Below are 22,092 nucleotides of genomic sequence, written 5' to 3'. Positions count from 1 at the left end.
GGGCAGCAGCAGAGGCACTCATGAGGATCAGTCTTCTATAGGAGTTGCTGCTTCACTCTGCTTTGACTTGTGCTGAGAAACCATTGGCTTAATTCTATCCCAGCCTTTATTTGGCTTCTGCATTTCTCATTCAAATGGAGAAGATCTGTGCTGGGTTTGGCCTTTGGGTGATTCTAAAACTAGGAGAAATGACCTTCCCTGGACACGCACACCAGCCCATCAGATCGGTGAGAGCTGTGCTTTGCCAGCACCTCCAGCATCAGAGTTTGTGCCGTTTCCCTATTTAGCCTGTGAGCTACTTGAGCCTTGCCATCCGTGTCCAAAAGTAGGCAGCTATTTTCATCTCACCCCTACAGCAAGCTGCAGTGCAGGTGAGCCAAAATCGCTCAGCCACAGGGAAGGCAGTGTCAGATCTGGGCTTGGATTGGAAGCTGGACAAACTGTGGATTTAGCCTTTGCCTTCTCCACTCAGAGTCAAACCAAGAGCCAAATCTTACCTCCTTAGGCAGTGCTGGAATGGCTGTGGGTTGATTGGATTGACACACAGGTTTGTTTTGCTGGTAGACACAAAGAAATCCTTTCCTTCCAAATGCCTCTCAGCTGGCAGACAGGTCATGTTATTCTGACAGCTCCAAGCATGCCGGTTCTGAGGCAGTCAAAGCTTCAGTGCTCGCTCTGGAGAGAGGAGATAGGGGAAGAAGGAAAAGTGCATCATGGAAGAAGTCCTGTGCACTTGCTTTTGGCTGGCACCGTAGGATGAGGAGACCTTCTTGAATCTCAACAGTGACCAAAAATTGAAGGGAGGTAGTTTTAAAATGACCTTCCTGTTTCCAAGGAGAATATTGTGTAGGTTTGTGGCTGCACAAATGGGCTGCAGAACAGCAAGCAACGATTGATTGTGTTGCAAGCTGCTGAATTATAGTTGGGCATTTGCTTTATCATCCCAGGTCCCTCCCCACCTCCTTTCCCTACTGTAGCCTGGAAGAATCGATGTTAATCCCTCAGTCCCATTAGTGACTTTTGCAGAGGTTACAGGCTGGCGGTCTCTACGTGCTGTTTAACCCCCCAGCACTGAGCAGGGCTTAGGATTTGAGCCTCATCTCTTTAAAGAAGCTGTCTAATGGGGATGGGAGCTGGGGATTTTCTTTGCTTTCTACAGTTTTGGGCAAAAATGCAGAGAGCTGCATTTTTGCAAAATCTGTCCCTCAAAGCCACAGGAGTGAAAAGCTGCAGGAAATGTCATTGAACGGTCCTGTCCCTCCAAGCACTGCTGCTGGGGTAGGAATGTATTTGTACTGCACTGAGGCAGGCTTTGGTGCTGGAGGGTTTGTTGCTGAGCTGTAGAGGACTCTGGAGCACAGTGCAGCAGGCTGGAAGCTCAGGCCGTTTGTTGCAAGCAGGCGGTGTGCAAGAAGGCAGGAATTTACATGTGGATGTATAGCACAGAAGCTCTTTGGTTTGAATTACCTGCATGGCTGCTCTTAGTGCTTCTAAAATGCAAAGCAACCAATGCCAGGCTCCTGCAGCTCCTCGCAAGCAGCGCATGTTGGAAGTGGCTCTATGGAGTGTGAGTGCAGATGTGCTCATGGACAAGGCACCTTTAACATACTCAGTGTTTGCTACTGAAAAAAAGAAGAAAAATGATGGAAATGTAAGCCCTTCTCAATGCATTTCAGAGCGTGTGGTGGTGGCTTGCTGCAGTTGGAGAGGGCCAGCATGTTCACCAGCTTCCCAGGGCTTCCTTTTTTCTCTTCTTTAGCACACTAGAATGGGGTTATTAGTAACTCTTTCACAATAAAGCGGGATTATTTTTGGGGGGAGGTGGATGGAAGAACTCACTAATTAAAAGAAAAAGCTGGCAGCCCTGAAGTCACATCCCAGGTGTGGACTTGATGATGCTAATGGAGGGCTCCATTGTGTCCCCCACCTGAGAGGTCTGGTGTCAGAGTAGTGTGAGAGGTGAGCAGGGCCACATCCAGGGCTGGAATTGAGATGTTACTGCAGGGCCAGCTGGGAGCTACTGTTAGGGCATGTGGCTTGCTGGGCATAGCTCTTCATGTTTGATGGCCACATTTGTTGGAGGCAGTTCCCAGCATATCTCAGCCACTCTGCACAGCCAGAATCCCACATCCTGAATTTTGGCAGTACAGAAAGGTCTGGGGCTGGGGGTGCTGGTCAGGTGAACCTTACTTGTTATTCTGACGGATGTGCTGCTCACTTCATCACCCAGCTATGTTTAACTTGTTAGGTTTCTTCGGGCAGAGCACAGTGTTAGCCTGGCATCTTTGGCTCAATGATTCCATGGCGCAGGTCCTGTGAAATCTGCTGAATGGGAAAGGAGGAACCTGTCTATCACAGCCTGACACCTCTGGTTCGTTGCTATCAACCCCTTTGGACAAAGCATATGCAAAGCCTCTTATGGAGCTTTGGAATTTAGACCAATCATGTTGAAATTGGGTCATCCTTTGTTAATGTCACTTTTAAAAATCCATGGAAGTCAGCGGTGCGCAAAATATTCAGTGTCATGCAGACCACGGAGATGGAAATAGAGTCCAGAGATACGTCTGCTTCTGACAACATTGACGTGGCCTTAGCTGAGCAAAGGGCTATTTTGAGGCATTGCTGTGTCACCAGCTTGAGAAGACTTCGTGGAGAAGGACAGGAGAGCTGATGTTGGAGCTCTTTCCTCAGCACGCGTTCAGCATTCACCCACGAGCAACTCAGAAAAAGCTGAACGACTTTTCATGGGTGTCGTCAGCATTTCCCCAGGATAACAACTCCCAGTCGTCTTTCTATTTTGGAAGTGGGCTGTAAGTCAAACAGCTTTTCATCTCGATAGGAAGAGAGATGCTTTATGAAAACAGTGCGTGAAGCGATCAAGGAGGAACAGGTGCTGGAAGAGCTTTCTAATCCAAGGCTTGACTCAACCCACAGCTTTCCAGGCTAGAACAGCCCTGATCCACCAGCTCATCCCCTGGGAGCAGCCAGGGCAGACCTCCTGCTGGCCATGGCCCGGCTGCTGAGGTTCCCAAGGACCCACACTTCCCACTGCCAAGTGTGTGACATGTTTTTTGATGGTGCCTTGCTGAGGGCAAGCTGATTGCAAAGCCCGTGTTCAGCTCTCTTCAATAGCATTGCAATAAAGCGATACCTGCAGCTGCGGTGCTGATTGCTTTTCTGTACAGAAAAGGAAACACATTTAGGACAATGCATTAAACCTCTTAAGGACTTACAAGGTCTGTTTTTGCTGTTAGAAGCAGCAAGATGTGAGGATGTTTGCTGTCAATGTGAGAGCAGTGCCATCACATTTCCTGTTCTGCTCCCAGCCCTGTCTATCTGCAGGTATCTGTCAAGGCAGAGCAGTGTGGAAGGGGTTAATCTGGAGAGGAGAAAGTTTCTGATGCTTGTTAAAATTTGGCTTAAGCTCTGAGACTCAACAGTGTATGTGTTTTCCAAACTGGGTGGGTGGCTCATTCTAATTCTGGATATGCAGTTTATTCACATACACAACTAATCCCTTTTCGAATCCTGTTAAGTTCTTGTTCTCCGTAGTATCCTGTGGCAATAAGTTACAGAAACTAATTGTGCTTGTGTTGAGCTCCCTTGATCCACTTTCCTCATGCTTGCTTTCAGTTCTAAGTGTTGTTCAGAGAAGCTCAGTTTTAGGTTTTTTCTTGGTTGTATTTTTTTGGTGAGACAATTTGTGTTCTCATTGCAACCAGGGGCTCAGGGATGGAGGGTCACATCTGGATTCCTATGGCTGGATGTGGTTCTGCTTTTACTGGCAGAGGGGCAGTGGAAATCAGAAACATTTCTAGCGCATTTTCATTCCCTCTCTTGGTTTGCAATCGAGGCCCTTTTGTCCAGAAAGCTGGGAAGAGCTGAGAGTGGAGTCAGCAGCCCCCTATATCAAAGAATAAGTAAGTCTGTGTGCTCAGTCCTAGTGATGCTCTACTTAATAACTAAACCATAATTAGCTTTGTAGTTTTGTTACTATACTTATAATAGCCCCCATTAAAGTTATGGGGTTTTTAGGCAGTTACAGCTTACAGGGTAATTAATGAGCAAGAGGCTTTATTGCTACCTTTATTTTCAGCCAGTGCTTTACAAGGGTTCTCTGCCAAACAGCAGCTTGTGGTCAGGGCGCTGTGGGGCTGCCCCTGGGCTGAGTAAGGGATCCCTGGGGCTGCTCTGCTCCTCGTGGATCCAGAAGTAGAGCTTGGTGCTCCTGGCTGCTCATAGAGGATGTTTGTTTGGGTGGCTCGGAGCTTTTGGTGTTGTTCCATCTAGGCAGTATTTTTACTTTGGTGACTGATGTGTATACACAAGCTCAGTGAAACTTCAGTTGAACGTGCTCCAAATCGCTTCTGTTCAATTTGGGGAAGCCGAGGAGCAATGATGTGGGGCTGAGCAGCCCTACAGAAAGAGGGAAGGGAAAAGTGACGCGAAACCCGACTGCAGAGCAAACCAGTGTTCCCTATGGCAAGTGTCGGAGCTGACGCCAATTAGCCAGGTTTAAAAAAAGAACCATCCACTTTTAATAAGCCAACACGTTACTAACGCATGGCTCTGGGATTTATTAAGCTTTTTTATTAGATGAATGCCCTTTTGATATCACCATGCCTTGCCACCATTGCCCTCTGCCGGAGGACGAGGAGTCTCTCCCACCACGTGGCACAGCCCGTGCCTTTGTCAGATCCTTCTCCAGCAATTACAGGTTTCCAACCTGTGCAAAAAACCTTTGTTTTAGGAATGTTTTAACTCCAGGATTGCTTACAGCTGGTGGTTTGTCTATTTTGCTTTGGTTTTCAATACTTTTGCTTTTCATAGAGGCAAACGGAGCATGTTCTTTTTAATTAATTCACATTTAAATATGTTCCCCCTCCTTTTCCTAGAGGAGATAGCAGAAGCCTACCGCGAACAACTGGAGACAAGCCAGGTTTTGTTCTGAACCTTTCAATGGGAAAAAGAGTGGTATTAGGAGGGGGCAGGAGGGGAACGGATGCCTGGAAGAGGAGCATTGTTTTCCCCACAAACAGCAGCAAACATCCTGGGGCAGCGTTGGCAGTAAAGGGCTGTTGGGCTGCAGGGTGAGCCCTCTGCTTTGAGCAGCCAAGCTGTGACTTTCCTCAGCAGCAGCATGAAATCAGAGGCGACCATCTATTTCCTCACTGGTGTTGTTTGGAGGAGAAAATGGATTTCACCTCTTGCAGCCATAAGGTGTGATGGAGGGAAGGAGCGTGGTGGTGTCACCGAGGCCCTGGCAGTGTGCTGCTGTGAGCTGCAAGCTCAGAATTCTGACCGTGTCCCTCAGTCAGTTTTCTTGGGGTCATCGATAAAACATCGCTTTGTGAATTAATGTTGAGCACCTGGTGTGCTGTGCATGCTGGGGTTGGAGGTGCAGAAATGTGGGTGGCAGCTGCAGGTGGGCTGCATTCCCATGGCAGAGCACTGACCCTTGGAGCCCGAGCAGGGCTGGGAGCAAAAGCTGTGCTGGCACCTGGAGCACCAAGTGACAGATGTGTGACCAGGGAGCTGCTAAGTGTTCTGTGGCAAATTAAAAGGAACTGTTGCTTCAGAGACTGATGTACAAATGGTTGGAGCCTGCTGGCTTTCCTCTGTTGTATGCATAGAAATCAGAGCGGTGCCCATTCTCCATCACACAAAGCCCGGAATTGGTCTGTCCTGTGGGAAGATGTGGGTAATTTGGGACTGGATTAGCAGGAGGCAGGGAAAGGTAAAAATCCTGGCTTTGGGGGAGCTGCCCTTGACAAATGGGCATTTGGGGCGTGCCAGCCCATGCAGGCACCTCTTTGCAGGGTCACTGTCTGATACCTGCTGTGTTTTCAGAGAGGTGCTGCAAGGTGTTGGGGCTTTTCAGAGCCACCCTTTAGTGCCCTACCAGTGTGCTCAGAGGGCGTTTCTGGCTTTAGCAGGGAAATCAGAGGATACCATTGCTCGGTGCCTTCTGTTCGGGCACTGTCAGAATGGCAGGATGAGGCCAGATGCTCTTTCCTGAGGGTACCGTGTGCCTTGGCAGTGTGAGGCAGACGGCATCTTTCTTGCTTTAGTAGTTGGAAGGGGATGGAGCAGAAGGCTGACGTTTGCTGGAACGGTTCCTCCTCTTTCCCCTGCTTTATTTTGTCTGGATAAGGCTGATTTCTCCCGTTCTGAAAAAATTAAGGACAAGCCCACGTTGCCAGGAGATGCTTCCTGGAAAGTGCACAGCATTTATCTCGGGGCTCAGAAAGGCTCCCTGCCAACGGTTCCCCAAACCGGACTGCAGGAAACCCTATTCTCAGTAGAAGGGACATGTTTGGTGGCTGATTTGGGGTTTTGTTGTTGTTTCCTGGCACAGGTTTTGGTGTGGGTATAGATCTGTCCCCAGAGAGAGCCCTCCTGGAACTGGCTGGGAATTTTCAGTTGTGTGTGTAGGTTTTGTATAGGTTAATGTAAAGGAGTCCCCAAAACGTTTGTTGAGGATTTGCATATGCATTTGAAGGACAAAGGCCTATCTGTGTTTTCCCTACCCCTTGTTTTCCCTGGCAAACGGACACCTCTGTGATTAAACTGCTTATCTGGAAGAGTCAGAATCTATCCAGGGACTTGAATACCACTTGCTTGTACTTCAGAGGGGCAGCCCATCCATTCCTGGAGCCATTTCACTTCAAGTCTTCCCTTGGGCTTGGTGCCAGAGACTCACTGTGCAGCCCAATAGTCAAGGCTCAGACAGGGGAGATTCAGATCAATCCGAACAGGGCTAAACCGTAGACTTGAGCCTGGATCTCTCCATGACTGCCCAGTGCAACTCAGAAAAAGCAAGCTCCAAGGCTGTCAGGAAAAATATCCGCAAAGCAGCATCTGTATGCATCACATCCATAACCTGGGCTTGAGGAGCTCCCCTGTGATTTAAGGAGGGAATCTGATGGTTTCTAGGGCACTGCAGGGAAAGAGAAAAGCCAGGCAGCTTGTGGCTGTGAGGGTGAGAGATTAGAGCTTTTGCCCAGCATGGAGACCTCCAGCCTTTGTCTGCAGTAATCTTTGGGCTCTCCTGAGTCTGCAATGCAGCCCTGGAAGCAGCAGGCTAATGTATTCCCCCACCAGGAAACAGTGGTACTAAACTGCTACCCGTGTTTGCAAACTGTCCGCCGTGTGTATCCCTGCTAAGTGATGTACTTCTCTTGCCAAGATACTGGGATAAAATACAGTCTGCTTAAATCTTGTATGTCCTTGTATTGAATCAAACTAAGCTATTGTGGCAGTTTAATATACTCCACTTGCAACACCTCCAAGGTGGAAGAAATGAACCTGAACAGGCCATTGGAAGCCTGAGTTAAAACTGGCTGCATCAGAGGTGCCAGTGGGATGGTCAGAGCTGAGGGATTACAGAGACAGGCAGCATGTGGGGCTGCTGGCTTTGCTGCAGCCATATCCCTATGAGCACAAGCACAGCCTTCCCTCCACTTGTCCCATGGAGGGTTAGGGCTGCTGATCAGAGCACTTGCTGCTGCATCGGGCAAGTGATGCAGCTGGTGTGGCTTCTGCTTCCTCCCAGGACCTGTGCTTAGTGAGCTGTGAGACAACTGGCTTGGAGGTGAAGGGCCCTTCTGGGCATGGATCAGAACTGTGCTGAGCAACTGCTGCTCGGCTGACGTGGTGGCCTTGCTCAGTGAGTAGATGCAAAGGAAAACAGGGCCCTGAGCACCCAGAAGGCATCCATCTCTCCTGGAGGGGCTGGACACGTTTCTGACGCTCACTGCCCTGGTTTAGTTTGCTTTTCTCAGTGAGGATTGGTGAGCTTTCTGGAGCAGTCCCCTGGTACTTTTCTCTGCCTGATATCTTTGCTTTGTGTTGCAGGTTTCCTGCCAGATGGGTGCCTGAGGTTCCTGCTGGAGGGCCCAACAGCATCCCATAGAAGCGCTCTCCTGGTCCCAGCAGCTGAGGCCCCTCCAAACCTGCTTCTGCAATGGGTGGGTTGTAAGCACTGGTAAGACCTATGAGTCGTGTCGCCTTCGCTACTCTCTCCCTCTCTCGCGTTCTCTTTCTCTGTCCTTGTTTCTTCCTGCCCATTTATTTCTGTTCTCCATTTGCTCTGCTGTTCTGTCTCTGGGGTTTTCACTGTTAGGTAATGAGGAGCTGTGGGTCCAGTCAGTCTTGGAGATGCCGAAGAGACGAGACATCCTGGCTATCGTGCTGATAGTTCTGCCCTGGACACTACTAATCACCGTCTGGCACCAGAGCACCATTGCTCCACTGCTTGCAGTGCACAAGGGTGAGAGAAATCAAACTGGCCCATGCCAAGTCTGTGCATCACTCCCTCGTCCTCATCTCTCTCATTTCATTTCTCCATGGCAGCCATTCCCATCTCAGCTCCCGGTCCATGCTCATGCAGAAGCTTCCCCACTTCTGCTGCAGGAACAGCCCTGTGCTTTCCAGGGGTCTTTGGAGACATCAACCTCCAAGCCACAGGACACGCTCCCTACTCTTGGAGAGCTCTTCCCCACCTATATCCAGATTGAGTGGAACAGAGCTCAGAAGGAAAGTACTTTTTTTTTTTTTATTTCCCAGTGATCTCTCTTTTTTTTTTAAGGGAGGAGTCTGTCTTCTTGGCTGTTCCTTTCTCTGGGCATCCTTCTGGGGAAGAAGGCCAGCTCATTTTCTGTCTCTAGGACCTTGCTCTGGGAGATTTTCTACCCTTTTCATTTTAATGTTCATTCCCATCCTCAGCAGTTTTTTATTCTTTTGCTGAGCATTCTGGTGTGCCATTGGAATTGTCAGAAGCTCAGAGTCCATCCTGAAAAGTTTTACCTTTTCCTGGAGGACTCGGACTCCCACAAGGCTTAGGACAGCACTTAAGAGAAAGGGGACTGATCCTCTCCAAAAGGTGAACAGTATTTCACAGGATGTGGGATCTCTATTGGGCTCCAAAATGGGATTTAGAAAAATATCCTGTCTGTATAGTGATTTGAATTGGTGCCCCTAAAAACTAGGATCAGTTTGTTGGTGAATGGCCGTGGACATTGAAATCAGAACACAGAGACAGCCATGCTGTGACCTGGTCCTGAACTTGCTGGTGCTCTTGGTAAGATGCTTCCTCTGAGAGCGCTTCTACGAGCACTCAGTGGAAAATGAGTGGTGAAAGAGACCGACCTGAAGCTCTTGGGAGAAATTGTTATGTGCTTGTAATGCATTTCTGAGATCCTTTGGTAGCCGGTGCTGGAAATGAGATGTGCATCTATATGCTAGTGGGGACACAGTGACAGTGGATAAATGTGCCAGGATTTGCAGCTGAAGTTTGATCTGAGAGGGTTTGCAAACTATCTCATGTCTCCTTCAGGCTCCATCCTGGCTAATTACCTTGTGCCCGTGTCCAATGCATTTTGCAGTTCCATTTTTGAATTGATTCTGGTGCTCTGTGCTGTCAGAGAGCTGTGTTATGCAATGCAGATGTGCTTTACCCTATATAGGGCCTGATCCCCACATGTGCAGGACACTTTGGTCCTGTCCCTCCCACCCCACAAACACACACCCTCCCTCCTTCAAAGCCGCCAGGTACAAATCCTTCATTCAGTTCAGGGCTGTATCCAAAGGCTGTGCTGCTATATGTGTAACATGCTATGGAAAACACACAGGTAGTATACCCTGCTGGGTCAGATCTGATGGCTGTCTGTTCCTGTTCTTTCTCATCTGAAGTCCCCAGCAGCAGCTGGCTTTGCAAAATCTGGGGCTCTAAGAATCAGGCACCTGCTAGAGAGCAGCTGGCGCACCTCAGAGTGGCAGTGCCCCTTTATTTCTCTCAGTTCCTAACTATGGATGCTGGTGTTCCTGCTGTTCTACAGTAGTGTGAATGCGTGAAAGTTGCAGGCTGGAAAAGTGACAAATGCATGATTTATTTATTTTTTTATTATTATTATTATTATTTTACCTTGAGCTGACTGTGGCCAAGTCTCGCTTTGCAAGGGTTTTAGTAGTTTAGGTTGGTTTATGCTCTGGATACTCTGTTTGCTGGCACAGAGCTGCTTTATTGTTCAGATCCACCATACCGAATAGGCTGTTATGTTCAGAAACTGGTAGGGCTTTGTTGAGAAGTCAGTCAGAGGCAGGTGAAGCCTCCGCAGGGAAAAGCCTACAATTAGGGGCTTTATTTCTGCTCTGTTTTTCTAGATTTGAAAAGTGCCTTGCTCTTGCATCCCTGTGCCACATCCCAGGCCTGTCAGGAAGCAGCAGGGTATGCAGTGTCCTGGTCAGCAGTGCTGCTGGGAGCTTCAGGTGATACAGGGACTCCGTGTGTTCCACAGCTCCAGCCCAGTTTGATTCCCCACTTCCCAGTCCCAGTGCTCCAGTGCAATGAGTCCTGCCCTGCTGAGCGTGGTGCCAAGATCACTGGAGCTCTTTGGGAACAACAGATCATCAGTCCCTGTTGCTAATTTCATTATCTAGATCTAATTGCTCTACAAGTCTGTCTCCTTTGGGCACTCAGCTGCACTGCTGTCCTGGGCTCTCAGGCTCTGATGGATGCAGCTTTTCTAACAGCAGGAACTTTGTTTCTCACGGGTGTTTTTCCCTGATTCCTTTATTTATTTGTGTACTTATTTTTTCAAGCCTCCGTTTGAGCTTGTTTCCTTTCCTCTCAGGCTGTGAGGGTGACCTCCTGCTATCAGCACACAGCCTGCTGGCTCTTCAGGGGGGGATGGGGGGTGTCGGAGGACCGAGTCCATGCGGTTTTTCTTCTCTCGTACCCTTGCTCAGATGATGGTGGTGACTCCCGGCGTGATCTCGCTGCAGGCTTGGACTCCAAGGAATACTGCTTGTCGGACCGGGACATTGTGGAGGTGGTGAGGACAGAATATGTTTATACTCGCCCACCCCCGTGGTCAGACACCCTTCCCACTATCCACGTCATTACACCCACCTACAGCCGGCCCGTGCAGAAAGCAGAGCTGACGCGCCTGGCCAACACCCTCCTGCATGTGCCAAACCTGCACTGGATCCTGGTGGAGGACTCCCAGCGGCGCACACCTCTCATCACCCGGCTGCTACGGGACACGGGGCTCAACTACACCCACCTCAACGTGGAGACCCCTCGCAACTACAAGCTGCGGGGAGACATGAGGGATCCCCGCATCCCCCGGGGGACCATGCAGAGGAACCTTGCCCTGAGGTGGCTGAGAGAGACCTTTAACAAAAACAACAGCCAGCCTGGGATTGTTTACTTTGCCGATGATGACAACACCTACAGCCTGGAGCTCTTTGAGGAGGTAAGACCCTGCTGGAGGAGCCCCAGACAGCTGAGCTCAGTATGTGAGCTGCAAAAGGTGCTGTATACATCCTCTCCCGTGCTCTGGATCAGTCCTGTGTGCAGTGGTCCCACTGCAGCTGTCCTGAATGTTTCTGGGCAGGGCATCTTTAAGGTCCCATCCAACCTAAGCCAACCTGTGTTTTTGTGATTCATCTGGGGCTGGGTGACTTGACTGCAGTGTTTGTGCTGGTGTCAAAAGCAATGCAAATTAATGGGGAACCCCAGCATAGGCTGTAGCACATGGTCAGGAGGCACACATCCATGCTCCAGTCACTAGAATTGTTGGCAGCATTGGAAGGGATCTTGTTGGCCTTGCTCACACACTCCCAGCTTCTGCAGTTGGGGCTTTTAGCTGTGCTGCTTCCCTGAGAGAGCAGGAATAAAGCTTTTCCCTTGGTACCATAAACCCAAGCTAAACACTTCCATGAGGAGGAGAAGTGGTCATCACAAAGCAGGAATTAGCTGGTAGGATCCGTGCAAGAAGAACATGTAGGTAGTTTTATTTTATTATCAAGAGAGCTGATGAAGAGCTGCTTATGCTGTGGAGAGCCCTGTTAGGGTTGGAACATCATCTTTGTGCCTGGGCAGGCACACGTGCCCAGCCAGGGAACCCCCAGATCCCACCCGGGAGGAGGTTCCAGGCTGATCTGCTGTTACCTGTCACCTTCTCTGCCATCCCTACATACTGCACTTGGCCGTCTGTTCATCCCTATTTCTTCTTCTTTGAGGAGTCCCTGGGGATCTGCTCCTTGCTTGCTGTTTGCGTTTGTTCGCTCTCATCCCAGCATGTTCAGTGGTTAAACTCTGTAGCTGTCAAGAACCCAACGCCTGCTCTGCACAGCAGAGAATTCTGCCGTTGCAGAGTGGTGCCAGCACAGCACTCACAGGACGTCTGGTTCAGAGATGCTCTGTGCACTTGTCTCTGGATTGCCATGCTTACTAGGAACATGTGTTTGACAGCACCTGCTTCATATCCTGGAAACATGGAGCGCTTTATGCTGTCTGGAGAGGGCTTTGGAGTGAGATGTGTACCTCACCTCTCAGGAAAGAGATACTCTCTGAGGCTGAGATCCTGCAGAACGGGACAAAAAAGTAGGATTCCCTCATTCTCCAGTGGCTGCCAGTTCCTATACCAGGAATCTCCTGCTTATTCACTCCATACATGCCCCTTTCTCTTCCCTGATGGCTCTCACTTCAGCTTGGATAGCCACAGAATATACGCATTTTGAAAGCTGAAAGCAAACTCAAGCTGAATGTCTTTCTTCCACTTTCCTCCTTTGAGGCTGGTGCTGGCAGCATCTTCAGAGAGACTCTGCATTAATAAAGCAGAAAGGGTTCCTTCATTCACCCGTGTGCTTTGCTGAGAGAGCCTTCTCCTCTCTGATACAGAGCTGCAGTTAAGGTCACATGGAGCCAACAGAACGTGCTGTGAAATGCAGAAGACACGCATTATTGTTCCCCGTGGACAGGCACTGCCGTTAGCATGTGTATAATGCAGAAGGGCAAGTGCCAGAGCTCTTCTGGTCTCGTTTGCAGTAATTAGCAGTGATGAGATTAGCTCTGGGAGATCCCTGATCTAAGAGCCTGGGCTGAGAGCAGAGTGTGAGGCTGAGGCTGCCAGAGAGCGGGACCGGGCACTGGGAGTGCAGGCAGACGGGTGTTCTGATCATCTGTACTGGCAGGCACACACACTGAAGTGTCCCCTGACAGCTCCTATCTATTTCTAGTGACCCCGTTGGGAGCAGAGGCATCTAATGTCCTTCTGGGTAGCAGGGCCAGCTGCAATGCCCTGTCCTGTGTGCTCCTCCCAACCCTGCTGTTCTGAGTTCCCCCTTACCACACTTTTAGCTTTCCTGTGTCTCATAGCTTGAGACTGCAGCTCTCAGAGTAAACACCTTTCTTCCAAGATATGTTACTCCCGGATTCCTTGGACAACATGCTTTCCCCCTGGCTGTTCTGACTTCCCCTACCATCCATGCAGAGAACTGATGTCCCACAGCTCCGAAGGCCTTTTGACAAAAAAAAAAAAAAATCACTTAAACCTCAGTTGCTTGCAGCTTTGTTCCTAGTGCTGAGCTCACGCTTGGTCCCATGGCTGTGAGCCCCTTTCCAAAACACCACGCTTCTGCAGCCCCAGGATGCACGTCCTTTTACAGGTGAGTGATGCACAAAGCTCCATTGCTCCAAGTCTCAGCGGTGCCTGGGAGCATCACCCAGGCTCCCAGCCCCATGTGTCTCCTGCAGGACACTGGGAAAGTGAAGGTGTTTTGCTGGCTGTGTGTTTCCTCCTTCAGCACATACCCACCTGCCCTTCTCTCTCCTTTGCCTCCAGATGCGCAGCACCAGAAAGGTGTCGGTGTGGCCAGTAGCCTTCGTCGGTGGCTTGCGCTATGAATCCCCCAAAGTGAATGCAGCAGGGAAGGTCTACGGCTGGAAAACTGTGTTTGACCCCCATCGCCCCTTTGCTATAGACATGGCAGGGTTTGCTGTGAACCTCAGACTGATCCTCCAGCGATCTCAGGCGTACTTTAAACTGCGAGGAGTGAAGGGAGGCTACCAGGAGAGCAGCCTGCTGCGAGAGCTGGTCACCCTGAACGACCTTGAGCCAAAAGCTGCCAATTGCACTAAGGTATGGTTTCTTCCTCATACGTGGGATGTGAGGACCTGGTGATAGGGTATGCTGATGATTCTTGCCCTAAAGACTCTCCAGTCCAATATGAGAGGCAGCAGATGGATATCTATCTGGGATGACGGGAGTGTGCGAGATGCAATGAGACAATGCTGGTTAGCGTGACAGGCATCAATCAGAGCACATCAGCAACAGAGGGGCTGTCAAGTGCTCTGAAAGCTTTGTGAGCGGGTGGCAGGCACTGGAGGGACTTTATCTGGGATCAGAGACTCCTGCATAGTGCTCACGCCTCTGTCTGTAGCAGGCAGCCACCCAACCTCCATTGTGCAATTATCCCAGGAGGACTTTTCTTTTTTTACAAATGAGCTGTTATTGCAGACAGTGTTGGGCCATCTATTCCAGGTCCTCATCCACTTCAGAGATGAAAGCTTTTTCTGCAAAAAGCTCTGGCCTTGCCTTACAATTAGGTCTTTCTGCCTCTTTCCCCCCTTACTGCCCTGCTAGCAAATGCTGGCTGGAAATCAGTGTGCTTTCAGCAGATCAAGGGAGATGCCCAGGTTGCTTTTAGGCTGCACAGAAGAGTTGGGGCACTGAGAGGAAGGGGAGGAAGAAGAAGGCTGGAGGTAAGAAATGGTGCTGTCAGACAGGCTGCCGTGCCAGTGCTGCACACAGAGCTGCAGGTCAGAGCTGGAGTGGAAGCAGGAATTGCTGCCCAGGATTTGAGGCAGACTGCATTTCTTTTTCTGGCACGGCTATAGGGATCTTACAAGGGTCCTTGTTGAGAACTGAATGCTGTCTGCTCCTGGCAAACTCTGAGTGCAGCTTTGCAGGTTGGGCTTTGCCTTTCTGCTGTTAGCTGTTGCCAGCAGCCTCCATTTTCGAATTACTGTTTTGTTCACCCTTCTGATGAGGAGGAGAGTCCAAACAAGCAGCAGAGGAGGACAAGAGGTGGCTGTGCTCTGGGGTCCCCAGCATGAGAGCACAGACTCTCAATGGGCCAGTGTGCTCCTAGCAAGTGTCTTTGCTCGCAGCTGTAAAGCTCTGCAGTCAGATTTACATTACAGATTACGATGTGCTCAGGTACATCATTAAGGAGGGATCAGAGAACTGTGTAAGATAAGCACAGACATCTGCTCTCCAGAAGAGCTGCCCTTGCTGCATACAGTGCTGTAATGTTCAGCTGCCTTCAGCCCACAGATGCTCACTCCTGCAAAAAACTTATGCTTTGATTGAAGGTATATATTCTATTTGTCTTCTTAATTTGATATCCACCCAAAATGAAGAGGGAAATGAAAGAAGTCAAAGTGAATTGCCCAGGCTGGTTAGCAGTAGGGTTGTGAGGGAACGTAGCTTTACAAGTGTGCTCTGTATTTCTGTGTCCTGCTGCTTCTACATTTCCCCCACAGCACACAAAGCTCTCTTCAATCCGTTGACACATTACATCTGACAGGATCAAGGTCTAAGAGATCTCATGTTCCCATAAGGTTGATGTAACTGGGACATATTCTGCTCCCCGTTTCCTATGAGTGCCTGAGGAAATGAGCTGCAGCACTCAACCAGAGCCTTTAAAGGACAGAGACCTTGTCAGTGGCCTCAGCTATTCAAACAGCACGAGAGCACAGACCACAAAATACAGGGGCACTGCAAATGATGTGCTTCTTGTTCCAGCTGCCCATGCAGCTCCTTGTTTCCCCACATGGACACAGTCGTATAGTTCTCTGGGTGAGGCAAGCTTTTGTGCTCTTGGGGGATTTTGGTAGCTAAAAGCAGCCATTCCTCCGCTCTCCTTCCCTTCTGGATGAGTGTGATGTGGGATTAAAGCTGTGGGCTCACAGCCTGGCATTTAGGTGAATGTTGCTGAAGGGAACTGGCTGGCAGCCGTATGCTGGGCAGGGATTGTTGGGCGGCAGCATGTGTGTGGGCAGTGTGAAATGCCAGCATGGGAATGGCACTGCTGTCACGCACACAGGTTGAGAACAGGCAGCAGAGAGTGTCCCTGCAGTGCCTGCACCCCGAACCCATCCTTTGGGTCTGGGAACCAGCTCTGAGAGGGAGATAAATCCTTTTGCATTGGAGGAAGGCAAACCTGGCCCTGCAGCAGCCAAGGAATTACGCAGCAAAAGGGACCAGAGCTGTCTGCTTCGTGACATCACAGCTGTAAAACAGCTAAAGCTGACTGCTAATGGACAGGAGGGAGAGAAAAATTCAGCCTAAGGCAAGAAAGCTTGTAAAGGAGTGCTTTGCTTCCTCCTGATCTTATCCTGTGGTGCTGCAGAGTAGGCAGGGAGTTGGGTTCATGAGCTCTTTGTGTTCCTTCCCTTTCAGGGGCTGAGCAGCGGGGTATGGATGGAGCAGATCTGCCCTTCTTTTGCTAAGATTGCTCCTGAAATTGGGCTGCTGGGTTGGTGTGGTTTGCAGTGAGCAGTCAGTACCCTGGCTGCTGTGTGACAGCACTTTGTTGGTAAAGCTTCACACACAGTTCCTGACCTGGTAATTCTTAGGGAATGTGCAGAACCTGAAGGGCTCTTTTTGCCTCACTGAGGCCTGATGGGTCTCCAGAACTGCTGTGCCAATGCCATCCCCTTGTGGCACAGCTGAAAGCTGTCATTTCCATCTGAGCAGTTTGGGTTTTGCAGCACTCTGCCTGCTCCAGGACCTTCGGACCGTGTGGTGGCTGTGGTGGCTCAGATTGGACCACCAGAACCCTTTTCTGTGATTTTTGAGCTCTGCCTGTAACACTTATCACCTTCAAGGCAGTAGAACTGCATAGCTGGCAATCACTGTTTCAAATAGCAGCTATTGCTGCCTTCTGTGGAGGGCTTTGGTACTGGAAATCCCATGACCCCCTCCTACTACAGGCTGACTTGCCTGCTTAACTTCCTGTTGGAAGACGATGAAAAAGCTTGCAATGGCAACGAAGCCTTATAATCTTAGACCTGTTCCAAGCCTCATGATTCTGGATGACAAGGCTGTCAATGACTGATGTGTGCTGCAGTAGTGAGGATTTCTAAAGGGAATGCAGGTGACCTGCAGGAACCACTGCTCAGGGGAGGTCAGGCACTCAGACCCCGTCCCCCCCTGCTTTTCTCCCATGCAAACTGCACATATACACAAACCAAAGCTGCTCTGAGCCATCAAACCAACGCTGCTTGTGGAAAGCATCAAGCTGAGAGCAAAAGCAGGTGTTGCTGTGCAAAATGGTGCTCTCCCTCCCATATTAAAGAGCACTGTGTGAGAAATGGTAGAAGCTGCTGCATTGAGCCGCAAACTCTGAGAATCAGTCAGTTGTGGTCAGTTAATTCCACATAACTGCCTTTTTGGCACTCGGATTTAACAATGTCAAAGCAGGATGCAATTGAAAAGAAAAGCTATTAATCTGTATTTGTGCCTTGGTGCCTGGAGCTGTGTGAGCCCGAGCCCCGTTGCTGGTGGTGTTTGTATGGGAGCAGCTTTTCCCTGCTCCTGCTGGAAAGCAGAACTGCCCATCAGCTTGGTTTCCAGCACCTGCACTGCATTAAGGCTTGGCTATTCTGTTTGTTGGACGAGGAGCTCGTAGCTGATGCTGACGTTGCCTGGAGAGCCGCTTGGCGAGACCTGTTTGCTTTTGCTTTTCATTAGGAAGTAAATCAGTAATTGCAGCAGTGTAATAGCAGTGGCTTCTTGGGAAGGTGGAGGGGCTCCTGTTTAACTACAAAGGCTTGAGGAGTGCTTTGTTCACCCTTCAGAAGCAGAGCATGGCCTCATTTTTCAGAAAAGCAGGGAGTGGGTACAAGACTGTTTGCAGATATTTGGATTGAATGCACCGAGCATTGTCATAGCAACAAGAGGGAGACCCCTGTGAGGAGGAACCATCACTGAGCAGGTGAGAGGGAGCAGGAAGCCACATCTCTGAAGGGACAAAACTGCTGCCAGCAGTACAGCTTGTAGTGCTGAGCGATGAGCAGAATTGAGTCTGGTGAGGGGAGAGCATTTCCAGAGCTTGGAGCATGGCATGGCTGAGAGGAACTACTGACCTATAATACCTACCCCACTACAGACTTCAGGCAATCTCTTCCATTTGTTGTTTTTTTTCCAGTTCTTTTTTGCAGGTGTTGATTTACATTGAGCTTTACTGCTCAGATTTTTATGGTCCTGGTGTGCTTCAATGCTGGTTTCAGCAGGTTGGAGAGGGGCCCTGAAAGTGATGCAATGCATCGTACCTGGTCTGGAATAGCAGGAGCAGCATGGGGCTGGTGTTTTGGAGGAAATGTGCATGGGGAGCTCTGAGCATGTGGGAGTGATGGGATATTCTGTACCAAGCTCATGGCTCTGGTTGCTCTGAGAGCAGAGGTGGCGACAGACAACCAGAGCAGCAGTAAGGACTTCTCCCATCAGTGGCACTTCAACATCTCTTCAGGTTCATGAAAGAATTTAAAAAGAGGCAGTGTAATGAGGTTAGCAAGCAGTCACAATGTGAGCCAATGTGGCAAGAGATGGCTTTTCCATTCTGCACTCAGAAAACTGCTCCACACTGCTCAAGGGTGGGCTAACACTGTAAGCAAGAACCAGAGTCAGGATCCTGACTGTGGGATACGTGCATCTGATCCTCTGGTGATGGGGGAAGGCCTTACATCATTGGCAAGGTTGATGAGCCTTTGGAGGAAGATTGTTGATAACCACACGGAAGGAGCAGGTTAATGTCCCAAGACAGTACACTGTAAGATAGGTAATTTCTGTGCACTGTGCATTCTGGGTAGCAGCAGGCCTACCTAAATGAAGTTTTATGCAAAGCTCCTTGCAGCTGTGAATGCACCATTAGGCCCCAGGGTAGATGGTTAAAATTGCATTATTGATTTAATGTGCAAGAATGTTTGTTAGTGCAGTGAAGGGATGCAGCTAATGACTTCTGGTTTCTTCAGATTTTAGTCTGGCACACGAGGACAGAAAAGCCTGTGCTGGTGAATGAGGGGAAGAAAGGATTCACAGATCCCAACGTGGAAATCTGAGTGTGCATAGCTGAGTGGAGACCAACACCAGGTGAGAGCTTATGTTCCGGAACTGCAAGGACAAGCAGCAAAGGAGGAAAATACCAAACAATGACAGAATACACAAACCACACACAGTCAGTGCCAATAAGGGAGGGTGTAGGTTAAGCCTACACATGGGGCATTATGTATCTATTTACCTAAGGTCAGCATGAAGTGTCTTTGGATACCACTGCTGGAGGAGCAACGGAGAGGAGGAAAGAGCAGACATGCATGCTGGTGGTTGACTTCTCCATTGTTTGTTCATGCCCTGGCTTCTCACCTTTAATTACCTGAGCATTCTGGTGCATTAAATCTTCTGTATCTCCAGAGTGCACCCTGCAGTTGGTTTGCTAGAGTGAAGGATGAAATATTTCCTCATACCTGCATCCAGACTGCTGCTCTTCTTTATTATGGGGGAAAAAATATATGCACAACTCTCTTCAACCAGTGTGCAGAACCAGGCCTGGAGGGGAGAGAAGATTGCTGCTTGTTCTCTTTTCCTTTCAGACACAGAGAAGTCAGAGCAGCAAGGGGTATGGGAGAGGGGTGGATCTGCTCAGCAGCAGTGTATTTTTAACATAATGAGTTCTTACAGCACGTTCCCTCGGGCTGCAGTGATGGAGCCCTGCCTGCTGCAGGGCCTGCGCTGTGGCCCATTGGCAGGACAGCAAAGGAAAGCCTGCACTGCACACTGTCTGTGCTATATATAGCAGCTTTGCAGAGAGGCCATAGCTCTTCAGTGCTGTCACAACTGCTTTCCACCAACACCCAGTTGCCTAGCAGCAGTAGTCACAGCTCTGCAATCTGAGATGGGTTTTGGGTTAGCTCCAAGGGGTGGCAGCTCACTGCAGTGAGGCAGAGGGGTAATAAACATGCTGGTTGTGTCTCTGTTGCAGAAGATTTCCTCATGCACAGCCTCCAAGGTTTCTCCCCACAGCATACAGCCAGACATGCAGTAGCCAGGACCTCTGCTGACTTCCAAGAGTTTTAGTGTACTGAAAGCAAGCAACACTGCATACATAAACTACCCGGATCCTCCCGCCCTTCCTCCTGGACTCTGAGCAGAACCTGATGCTCTGGGGGTGGAGAAAAAGCACAGAAATACAGGACTGAACTTCCCTACAGGAGCAGCTGCCCTGCGAGACACTCAGTTTGGGAGAAGTGCACGATGCACTGAAGATGCGGCCCGGCTGGAAGGGCAGCCCAGACTGAGCGGGCTGTTATACAGGACCTGAGAGCAAGGGTGAGAATGCACACACGAGTGTGCTGGCCCTGATGACCTGTCCTCCCCAGACACGCACCCTGTGGCTATGTGTCCAACAGCCAGAGCAGCTCCCTGCTGAGAGAGGAGACAGCTGCCTTCCAAGATGGCACCTCAGCCCTTAATTCTAAACCTACTTTAATCAGCGTTTATTATGCTGCACAAGACAGGAAGGCTTTGGGGGAGAGTGAAAAGCAAGGCAGGTTAGAACAAATCCACTTGTACATCTGTTTCTTGTACCCCCTTCTCCTTCCCCTTATTTGGCTCCATGGTTTGGAGGGGGCTCTGTGCTCCTGCATGGAGTTGCATGCACAGCATGCAGCTCTTGATGCTAAAAGAGCTGTGAGGGATTTTTAAAGAGATTGTTGCGGCCATGCACCATAATACTTCATCTGGGCTCAGATCTTAGTTCTATTTAGCTCTCATTTGGTTAACGTGAGCGTTAGGTATGGGATTCTCAGAAGGGTGCTTTTATATAAAGCCAAATTTCTACTACTAAAAAATAAAGTTAGCAGCTTAAAAGTAAGAATTGATCAAGAAAAACAGATTTTAGTACGTTTACCATCTGCATGGTAAATGTCCTTCAGCCCTAGGTCCTCTTTCAGGGCTGGACTGGTGTGCAAAGCCACACTGGAGCCAATCAGGAGTCAACTAGTGGGAACATAGCATCACCCTAGTAAAGGGATCCTGTGCTTAGCGTGCTCTGTTCCTTCCTCCTCTGGCTCCAGGTAGGTTGAAAGACTAAGCAGAGTATTAGTTGTCCCTTCCCTGCTCTGTAACTTCAAAGGACATGAAATGGCATTGATGAAAGGGTGTTCTCTAATGAAACTGTATCTTGCTCCTCAGCAAGAGGCAGGTGGCTGAGCAATGCAGAGGAGGAACCTGGGTGCTGCTACCTTGGCTGACTCTATTTGAAAACAACAAACTTGCTGAGGAAGAAATTAAGGTACAGCTTAGCCCTTCTCCCTACCTCCAGCCTAAATACACAAAACTTATTTCTCCTCCCCTCACAGCTGTCAAACATCTGATCAATCCCCACTGCCCCAATTCTTTCAGAAGGGTCTGAAGCACAATTTTCCCTTTGAGTCAAGGGAAAGTGTAATCCCAGATTTGGTTCTTTTTAGCCCTAACACACAGAATTACTTAAGTACTACAGGTGGGATTGTTAGCTTCAAAGTGCAGAATTCTCCCCTTGGACTGTTGGCTGTGCATTCCCTAATATTTAAAGAAACATTTGGTTTTTTTTTTTTTCAAGTTATTTTCTCCCACTGTCTTTCAGAATCAATGGGGGAAAGCTGCATTGCTCAGCTCTCAGTCACAAAGCCTTGCTACACAGCCTTTAGAATAATGTTCTTTTAGATGTATTGACTGAAGTGCTACTGGGATAGAAAGCATCCAGTTCCACTGGCCACTCTATGGGCACTGTTACCTTATGCTAAAATGGGAGCTCTCTACATTTCAGCAGACTGATTCTGTTTTTGTATGAGCATCCCAACCTCAGTTCAGTCTGCACACCCTAGAGGGGAAAGAGACTTTGTTAAAGGCATACAAATTCTACTGCTAAGCTAGTTCCCAACTGATGGCCTCTCCTAGCTGCATGTTTTCATTCACTAATGTCAGCTTCAGCCCCTGCTGAGCTGCAGCCTTCCCTCCTTGGAAGAAAATAACTTCCAGAAAAACACAAAGGCTCAAGTCCTGACCACAGCCCTGCTTTTACACTTCTCGAAGTTGGGCCCTTCCAACTTGCATAGCTGCTCTGTGGGTCTGGGGAGCAGAGTTGTACACGCTCAGTGAGACCAGCTCTGGTCAGGGTGGAGTGTATTACAGCTGCACTGTCTGTTCTCAGTTTTAAATAAACTGTATTTAAATTTGTTAAATAAAATTAAGTATGGTTTTT

General features: G+C 49.3%; 1 protein-coding gene across 16 annotated transcripts in view; it reads left to right on the top strand.

Moving 5' to 3' along the window:
• B3GAT1 (beta-1,3-glucuronyltransferase 1) overlaps window positions 1–22,077 on the top strand; it is a 30,706-nt gene extending 8,629 nt beyond the window's left edge. For 2 of the 16 annotated variants that reach the window (XM_010723631.3, XM_010723632.4), the window contains exons 2-7: window positions 7,858–7,970; window positions 8,126–8,272; window positions 10,750–11,258; window positions 13,632–13,928; window positions 18,827–18,944; window positions 19,831–22,077. In XM_010723631.3, the coding sequence (XP_010721933.1) occupies window positions 7,967–7,970; window positions 8,126–8,272; window positions 10,750–11,258; window positions 13,632–13,928; window positions 18,827–18,913 (1,044 nt within the window). In that variant the 5' untranslated portion in view covers window positions 7,858–7,966 and the 3' untranslated portion in view covers window positions 18,914–18,944; window positions 19,831–22,077. Of the gene's footprint in view, window positions 1–7,857; window positions 7,988–8,125; window positions 8,273–10,749; window positions 11,259–13,631; window positions 13,929–18,826; window positions 18,945–19,830 lie in introns of those variants that run through there. The other 14 variants (XM_003212694.4, XM_085209360.1, XM_010723635.3 and 11 more) reach the window with 12 other exon arrangements.
• The last annotated feature ends 15 nt before the right edge of the window (window positions 22,078–22,092 follow it).

The sequence above is a fragment of the Meleagris gallopavo genome, chromosome 26 (assembly GCF_905368555.1).
Source record: "Meleagris gallopavo chromosome 26, MGAL_WU_HG_1.1, whole genome shotgun sequence".
Classification (NCBI taxonomy): domain Eukaryota; kingdom Metazoa; phylum Chordata; class Aves; order Galliformes; family Phasianidae; genus Meleagris; species Meleagris gallopavo.
The sequence above is the reverse complement of the archived record's forward strand: the minus strand, read 5'-3'. Positions and strand labels throughout refer to the sequence as shown.